Raw genomic sequence first — 9,117 nt, forward strand, 5'->3', positions numbered from 1 at the left:
GCAGTGGAGAACCCGGGCCCGGCCGGCCAGCAGGTACCCCCCCTTTCACGCCAGCGCCCCCCGCGGGGCTCCCCCTGCTGCCCCCACCCCCTGCAGGGCTCCCCTGTCCCCCTCCCTGCAGCCCAGCGCCCCCTGCGGGGCTCCCCCTGCCCTGCTCCATGGGGCAACGGGGCAGCGCTGAGTGCCCAGGGAGAGCCCCCTGCTGCCCCCACCCTGCCCCCTGCAGCCCAGCGCCCCCTGTGGGGCGCCCCTGCCCTGCTCCCTGGGGCAATGGGGAGCTCTGAGTGTCCAGGCACAGCTCCCCCTGCTGCCCCCCTGCTCACAGTGCCCCCTGCTGCCCCCGCCCCACCCCCTGCAACCCAGCACCCCCTTGCCCCATCGTTTCTCTGCCGTGTGCCTCACACGCCGTCTGTCTCCCTCTTTTCTTGTCTTTCAGGCCCCAGCGGGACTGAGGCCTCCGCTCCCCAGGTGCTGCGTCCACACTGCCCTGACCCCCATCCCCTTCCACTCACCTGAGACGCCGGACGCTCCCCTCTGGGCCCCCATCCGGTCTGTTCACCGACCACGTATTTACTACACATAATGTAGGACCTACATTATTATTCCCCCCGGCAGGAGTACAGAATGGCCAGTTCCCACGGTTAGGGTCCCCGCTGGGAAGGGCCTTGCCCCCTGCTGTTGCCTGGGGAAGGTGAACGTTGTATGCGCAACCCACACCCACTTTGTGTACAGCTTGGCTTGTTTACAAACATAATGTAGGCCCTATAACAAGGTTCTGCCTGGGCAGGATCTGAGGGAATCCCTCCCCTTTGGAGACGCCTTAAAGTGCTTTGCACGACCTACCTCTGTTGTTTACAGTTGGTTTGCTTGTGATACATAAGGTAGGACCTACCCTATTTTTCCCAGGAGACAGGATGAGAGAGGGACCGGTTCCCACGGACCTTGCCCCCACTGGACCCAACCCCCGCCCCACCCCCATTCTGCTCTTTGAGGATGCAATCGATCAAAAATAACCCCTTTTGTTGATGCTTTGCTTTGTTTACAATACAAAATGTAGGAACTACAATCTTGTATTCAGGGCATCATAATGTAAGAGCCCTCAGCTACTGCCACTTGGAGAAGCAGAAAATGTCCTGTGGGGCTAGTACCGGTTGTGTTTACACTTGGGTTTCTGTACAATGCACAGGGTAGGACCTACAATATTATTCTCAGCAGTCAGGAAGGTGGGGGGTACTGATTGCCATGACCAGGATCCCCACTCATCTCCCAGGGTATTCCACCGTTTGAACCAGCAAAAAATAGATCCTGTTTGTTTATGGTTTATCTTGTTTACAATAGTTCGTGTAGGACCTACAATATTGTTCTCAGTGGACTGTAATGGAGGGGGGACTGGTTTCTCTTTGGAGAAAGGAGGGTAAAGTTATTGAGAACTCATGCACATTTTGTTTATGCTTTGATTTGTTTACAATACATAATGTAGGACCTACCATTTGTTTGTGGATCATGACCGATTCCCATCAGCACCAGTTTCCTCGGCACATGCCGTCCCTCCCCACTCCTGTTGTTCCAAACCATAGAAAATGTCATTTGTTGCTAACACTCACTTTATTTAACCTTGCACTGTTTATGATACATAATGTAGGACCTATGACATGAGTCTCAGGGGGCAGGAACAGAGCGAGGGCCCCTGCTCCTGTCTTTTGCCAATTGAAACCTCAGAAAACTTCATAGGGGCCGTGCCCCTCTTGGACTTATTTACAATACATAATGTAGGACCTACAATATTGTCAACCTAGTCTCCTCCCCACCCTAATCGCATGGGGCTGGGAGTCTCCAGGGAAGGGGGTGTCTTTACCCGAGCTGGGGCCTGGCTGTGCCCCAGAAGTGCCCACGCTCGCCAGCCGCGTCAGCCGTGGCCAGGGGCCACTTCAGAGTAGATGGTGGCCGGGCCAGTTTCCGTCCTGGCCCCTGCCTCACAGGGCCCCTGGAAGTGCAGGGTGCTGTACGAGATCCCCTCGGGGCCCTGCGGAGACCAGGCAGGACAGAGCGGGCGTTAGGGGGGGCGTTACGGCCCCGGGGGGCGAGCTGATGGCAGAGCACCCCCCCAGTGAGCGCCTGCAGCACAGTGCCCGCTGGGGTCGCATCGGAGCCAGCCCTGACTGCCAGGGGAGAGACCCCTGCTCAGCCTTGCCCCCCCCCGGCCCCTGCTGAGCCCCACTCTGCTCCCCCCATTCCCCGCCCCCTGCTGCCCCTCTGCTGAGCCCCCACTCCGCTCCCCCCATTCCCCCGCCCCCTGCCGCCCCTCTGCTGAGCCCCCACTCCGCTCCCCCCATTCCCCCGCCCCCTGCTGCCCCTCTGCTCAGCCCCCACTCCGCTCCCCCTTCTCCCGCCCCCTGCTGCCCCCTGCCCAGCGCCCCCTGGTCAGCCCCCCTCCCAGCCCTGACCGAGCCCCCACTCTGCTCCCCCCATTCCCCCACCCCCTGCTGCCTGCTGCCCCTCTGCTGAGCCCCACTCTGCTCCCCCCATTCCCCCGCCCCCTGCTGCCCCTCTGCTGAGCCCCCACTCCGCTCCCCCCATTCCCCCGCCCCCTGCCGCCCCTCTGCTGAGCCCCCACTCCGCTCCCCCCATTCCCCCGCCCCCTGCTGCCCCTCTGCTGAGCCCCCACTCCGCTCCCCCTTCTCCCGCCCCCTGCTGCCCCCTGCCCAGCGCCCCCTCGTCAGCCCCCCTCCCAGCCCTGACCGAGCCCCCACTCCGCTCCCCCCATTCTCCCGCCCCCTGCCCAGCGCCCCCTCGTCAGCCCCCCTCCCAGCCCTGATCAAGTCCCCACCTCGCTCCCCCAGCCCAGTGCCCCCTGCTGAGACCCCCCACTCCCCCCGTCCAGCACCCCCTGTTCAGCCCCCGCCCCCTGCCGAGCCCTCACCCCGCTTCCCCTGCTGCCCCCACCCAGCACCCCCCTGCTGAGCCCCACACGCTCCCCCAGCCCAGCGCCCCCTGCAGGCCCCTGCCAAGATCGCACCCCACTGCCTGCTGCCCAGCACTCCCTGTTCAGCCCCCGCCCCCTGCCAGGGCCCCAGCCTGCTCCCCTGAGCCCAGAGCCCCCTTCCTAGTCCCCCGCCCTGACTGCTGGGGGAGTCACCTCGCCATCGGGGTGGGGGGCGGAGGACGGCGGCTTCTGCTCGGCTCCGCCAGGCGCTGTGGGGCCGGGCTGCTCCGCTGGGAATGGGGAGAGACAGCGAAAGGTGACGGAGGTCAGGGTTTGGGCCACCCAACCGCCCTGGATGGGAGCCGACACCCCCTAGAGGGGACAGGCCCCTGCCCCAGTCCCTGCCCTGGGGCCGGGTGGGAGTGTGACAAAGGGGGGGTTATTCACGTTATGTTGCATGTGAATCTTCCTGTCCTAGCGTAACACTGTGTGCCTCAGTTTCCCTGTGTGCTGCACCGATACTTTGGGGGTGGGACTTGGGGGTGTGAGTTTGGCTGGGGCCCTGGGGCAGGAGAGGCTGTTTGCACCTGTGTGACTTGGGACCCAGGACAGGGGGGCGAACCGGTGACACCTTTGGCCCAGGAAGCGAGAGGAGTAAGAGGGGCAAAGGGGGGTGTCGGAGGTGGGGTGGCTGGAAGCTGGGGGTCTGCGTGGGGGGGGCTGGAGGGGGGAGTCCATGGCGTCTGGCCCAGGACTCCCCAAGATGGACTTGGCTGAAAGTCCCTGATTTCTGTGCTAACAGGCTCTGCCCTGCGCCCTGATCCTGCCGACTGGGAAACCTGCTGTCCCCCCAGCTGCCTGAGTCACGTGGGGCTGCGGAGTTGGGGGGCAGGGCCCTGTCACGGAGTGTGGGGGAGTCCGGGCCCTGCACCCCCCATTCCTGCATTCCCCAGGACTCTCAGCCAGCCAGGAAAAGCAGCAGGTTTATTTAGACGCCAGGAACACAGTCCAAGACAGGTCTTGCAGGCACAGACAACAGGATCCTCCCCAATTAGGTCGATCTTGGGGTCCCAGGGGAACCCCAGCCCCATTGGGGGATCAGAGCCCCCTCTGGGCTTCCCTCCATGACACCAGCCACCTCCTGACAACCCTCTCTCCCCCAGCGTCTCCTTCCCCAGCCTTTGTTCAGCTTCTCGGGCAGAGGGGTCACCTGGCCCCTAACCCCGTCCTGGGGTCTCCCGTTACCTGCTCAGTGACTCTCCCCCCAGCCAGTCTCCCCTCCCCCAATGCAGCCCCTCCTCCCAGGCCAACCCCCCCACTCAGCACTCACACCCCCCAGCAAGAACAGCCCAGCTCGGCCCTGGCCCCCCCAGGGCCCCACCCCGGGTGGGGTGGGGGAGGCTGGATGCTCCGGGGTCAGCCCCAGGGAGGTGGAAGCTGGGGACAGTCGCTCCGAGCGAGGAGGGTCCCCCAGATCCTGCCCAGCTCCGTGGGGAGCAGGTCCCGGGCATCCCCCGGGGAGCAGCGCTCCCTAGAGAGGACAGGTCCCTGCCCCATTCCCCGCCCCCGGGCTCACCTGCCTGCTCCGATTTTCTGTCCATTTCCGTCACCATGGGGGTCACGCTGGGAGGGACGGACACAGTTAGAGGCAGGGAAACGCCTGGGCCAGGCCCGGCCCCTATGGAATAACCCCCTATAGCGGCCAGTGGCCTCGCCCCCTAGAGAATCCCCTGCCCTACGGCCCCCCAGGCTGCCCCACTGCCTCGGACACATTTCAGGCCCCTATAGACGAATTCTCCTGCTATTCCTTCCCCAGCACCCCTATAGGGTCTATACCCACCCAGGGTACGGAGCTCTGTGTCTGCCTCTCCCAGTCCCTATAGAACAGCATACTCTATAGCTCCCATCCTGGGCCCCTCCCCTATAGACTAGGCTGTCCTGTATCTACCGGCCCCTATAGGACACCCCACCCTTCATTCCCCAATCACCCCCTGTCCCCTATAGAAATATTTCTCCCTGTAGCCCCATTACCCCCCATGGGATCTCCCCGACTCCCTCCCCATCCTGCCCCCCGCATGGAATCTCCCCCTATTGGTGCCCCAGTCCATCACCCCCCCCCATGGACTAATTCCACCTACCTCCCCTGCCCCCCAGGATCGTACAGCCCCCAGCACCGCACCGCCCCCCATCGTACCTGGCATCCCTGGCCCGGCGCCTCCTACGGCAAATAACAGCGACGGCGCCCACGAGGACCAGGCCCAGAGCGGCCCCCACGCAGCCCCCAACCAGAGGCAGGAGCGGAGTGGGCCTGGGGCCTGGGGAAAGAATGGGGGCTGCGATCACTCACCCGGCGCTGAGATGCGGCCACCTCTGGGGCGGGACGCGGGGCTGGTTACACAGGGACCCCCTCACCTGGAGCTCAGATGCGGCACCTCTGGGGTGCTTCGGCACCAACGTCTCCAGTTCCTGGTGGGAGCTCGACAGCCCCCTCCGCCCATGGCCCTGCTCCTGCCCCACCGTCACCCCAGCCCCATTCCACCCCCTCCCCCCAAGTCCCCGCCCTGCCCCGTCTCTTCGCTTCCTCCCGAGCAGGGAAAGTCCTTAATTGCTGCCAAACAGCTGTTAGCGGCAGGAAGCGCAGAGGGAGGGGGAGGAGGGGGGCGCGGCGCGCTGGGGGTGGGGAGAAGGAGGTGAGGAGGGGGGAGCTTGGCTGCAGGTGGGTGTGGAGCACCCACTAATTTTTCCCTGTGGGTGCTCCAGCTCTGGAGCACCCACGGAGTTGGTGCCTAGGCTGGAGTGGGCCACGGAGGCTGGTTACACAGGGATCCCTCGCCCAGTGCTGAGGTGCAGCCACCTCTGGGTGGGAGCTAGGGAACAGCCATGGGGAACGGCTTCGCCCAGGGCTGGAGCTTTTAATTTCTGCCCCTCTGGGCGGTCGCCTGCACCCCCAGCTGAGCTGGAATCGGGCGGAGACGTGAGGGGGGCGCAGGGCCTGGGGAGACCCACACACCTGGACTATTGGGGCCGGGTGAGGGGCTCTCCTGGGTCCTGTGCGCCCCCAGGTCGCGCTCCAGGCAGTAGCCCCCAGACCGGGAGGGATCCCCAGGCAGGTGGCAGCTCCACAGACCCTCGAACCGGCTGGAGAAACCCTTTATCGTCAGCGTGTTGGACCTCAGGATCCGAAGGGCTGAGGAGTCTGGTGGCGGCTTTCCATTGAGCAGCCACGTGGCGCCCACTGCTGGGGACGAGGTGGGTCCCTGCGCCCCACACGGGGTACAGGAGAGGGACACAGACGCTCCCTCCACGACCGGCTCCTGGGGGGCCGCGGCAATGGCCAACCCGGCCGGGCAGCCTGTGGGGGCAGAGCCGAAAGTGATGGATTCAGTTAGAAACCCACCCTCTGCTGGCGGCGTGTCACGCCCCTCCCCACCCCTGCCCCAGGCTATAGCCCCCTCCCATCAAAATCCTTAACCCCTCCCTCCCCCTCCCAGAGCCAGGGAGAGAACCCAGGCGTCCTGGCTCCCGGCCCCCGGCAGTGCTGTTACCTGGCATGACGGTCACGGAGATCGGCAGGGCGGCCTGGCTGGGGCTGGCACAGATGAAGGCCCCCGAGTCATTCATGTGGAGGGTTTGGAGTTTGAGGAGGAAGAGTCGGGTGCCCTGACCCATTGGGGGATGCAGCCGCTCCTGAAATCTCCCCTCCGGGGTGTCGTGTGCCCCAGTCGCCGTCGCTGTGTAAATTGTCTGTATCCCACTGCTGACACCAGCGCAGCGCGGGTACCGCGGGACCCACCGCCAGCTCAGGCTCGGCCCCGTCAGGTTGCAGGAGAGATTCACAGTCGAGCCGGCTTCTGCCGTCACCTCTGAGCCTGTGAACACCAGAGCCGGATGGGTCCTGCCTGATGGAGCCCTGGAGAGACGGGGACCCCTTGCCTGGCACTGAGCTGCAGCCACCTCTGGGGTGGGGCCCGTATACAGGGATCCCCCTGTGACGCTAAGAGCCCCTCCTTGCTAACGAGCACAAGGGTCGCCGTTCGGTACCAGTAACCCCTGGCCAAAGCCCCCGGCCCTCAGCCCCTCGCCCTGGCAGGATTTATCCACTGGGGCCGGGCGAGGCCGCTAACAGCTCCCGGCTGCGGCCCTGCAGCCGGCCCTGAGGGGCGCGCCAGGCTGCTGGCAGGACAAGCCACCCGCGGGCACCACGGCACACGGCCCCCAGCAGCCGGCTCCCGTCGCTCGGGCTGCCTCATGCCAGGGCCCGGCCGTGCCGCCAAGGGGCCGGCTGCACCCGCATCACGCGACACCAGTGTCCTGGGGACGGAGGGGCCGAGCCGGAGTCAAGCCAGGATCCGGGGCCCGTTGCGTTGCAGTGTGGAGGCTGCCCGGCTGGGCTCGTGATGGCGGGGGGCGCCAGTCACCTTTCCCTGCCCTGCCCCCACCTCCCGCGAGGGTGGCCAGGGTGTGTGGGGCACGGGCGGCCAGACATCACGGAGACACCGGAACCCGGCTGGGGGTTACAAACCAGTGTGGACGCCCCAGCCCCCGGCAAATGCAGCCCCTGGCTTCCGCTGCAGCGCGGCCCTGCCGGTGTCTGGGCCCCGCTTCGCGCTCCGGTGTGAGCGCGTCCCGGTTCAGCCTCTCCGAGACATGTTATGCCCGGTGGGTCATGGGCAGCCGCTCTGCTCCCCCCCAGCCCCTCTGCAAGCCAGGCACGGCCGGGGAGGTGGCCAGCCGGCCACTGGTGTCTGGGAAGAACCACTGGCAAGTCTGGGGATCCAGAGAAACCTCCCCCGTGTAGAGATGCAGCCACCTTTGGGGTGAGGTGGCTGGTTATACAGGGACCCCTCCCCCGGGGCGGAGATGCAGCCACCTCTGGGGTGGGGCAGCGGTTTATACAGGGACCCCTCTGCCCTGGGACAAGCCCAGAGCCTCCCGCCCCATTCGCTGCAGGCCCCGGCCAAGCCCAGGCCTGGCCCCACCCCACTTGGGGAGAGAGGACAGGCCCACAGCCGGGTTGGCTCCTTACCTGCCTGAGCCCTCGGGGGCACCGCTGCCAGGAGGGCGAGGGCCAGGGCCAGGGGCCGGAGCTGGGGGCGCATGGTGGAGCTGGGGGGGGAGTGATCTGGGGCATCTGTCTCTGGGGAGGGGCCTTGCTCCCAGGCGCTGAGGGGAAGAGGAAGGAGGTTGTGAAGAAATCAGGAAACCCACAGAGCTCGGGCAGCTGTAACCCTTCCGCTCTGGCACTCGGGGAGGGCAGCAGGGGGTGGGGGCAGCAGGGAGTCTGCCCGCGCAGTCAGGGCTCCCCATTGCCCCAGGGCGGCGCTAGGGGCTGGGCTGCAGGGGGTGGGGGCAGCAGGGGGTCTGCCCGGGCAGTCAGGGCTCCCCATGGCCCCAGGGCAGCGCTAGGGGCTGGGCTGCAGGGGGTGGGGGCAGCAGGGGGCGCTGTCCCCGGGCAGTCAGGGCTCCCCATGGCCCCAGGGCGGCGCTAGGGGCTGGGCTGCAGGGAGCGAGGGGGGGCAGCAGGGGGCGCTGTCCCCGGGCAGTCAGGGCTCCCCATGGCCCCAGGGCGGCGCTAGGGGCTGGGCTGTCTGTCTACCCCGGTCCCACACTGATCAGTTAAGTGCCAGGGGGCCACAGCCCCACAGACCAGCCATTGCGGGGCTGCTTGTGAGGAATTAACCATCCACCCTCCCCAAACACACATACAGAGAGAGAGAGACGGCAGGGACACACACACACACACACACACACACACACACACACACACACACACACACACACCAGGTCAGTCAGCACTTCCAGGCTGCCCCTCTCGTATGTCCCGGGTTCAGCACCTCCCTGTCCCCACTCTCACCTCCCACCTGTATGGGCAGGAACCCAGTGGCTGAGCAAACCCCCCAGGATTTTTGTAGCTCAGGTAAGAGGAGCGCTGCTGCAGAGTGAAAAGGGAAGCTAAAGACACAAAAGAGTAGGAGACAGAGAGAGAGCCACAGGCAGCTTAACCATAGAAGTGATTTATTGAATAACAGTGCTAACCACACACGGAGCCTAAACCAGCAGCGCAGTGACACTGTTAATACCTGAGGTAGAGAAGAAAACAGAGTGGGGGGGGGTCTCGCCCACTCCACGGGGCTAGAACTGGTCGGGGGTCCCAGGTGAGGCTGGCAGCTGATGGCAGGAGCCAGGCAGAGCCC

General features: G+C 65.5%; 1 protein-coding gene across 1 annotated transcript; it reads right to left on the reverse strand.

Annotated features, from left to right (window-relative positions):
- Positions 1-1,594: 1,594 nt before the first annotated feature.
- LOC115640959 lies at positions 1,595-8,074 on the reverse strand. Its single transcript, XM_030544015.1, has 7 exons — positions 7,950-8,074; positions 6,469-6,792; positions 5,934-6,275; positions 5,118-5,238; positions 4,500-4,546; positions 3,137-3,213; positions 1,595-2,023 (listed from the first exon to the last, which is right to left on the reverse strand). Exons 1-7 carry the CDS (start codon positions 8,020-8,022, stop codon positions 1,907-1,909), a joined length of 1,101 nt encoding a protein of 366 aa, XP_030399875.1. The 5' UTR covers positions 8,023-8,074; the 3' UTR covers positions 1,595-1,906.
- Between the last annotated feature and the right edge of the window lie 1,043 nt (positions 8,075-9,117).

This window comes from Gopherus evgoodei, unplaced genomic scaffold, assembly GCF_007399415.2.
Source record: "Gopherus evgoodei ecotype Sinaloan lineage unplaced genomic scaffold, rGopEvg1_v1.p scaffold_32_arrow_ctg1, whole genome shotgun sequence".
NCBI classification, from domain to species: Eukaryota; Metazoa; Chordata; order Testudines; family Testudinidae; genus Gopherus; species Gopherus evgoodei.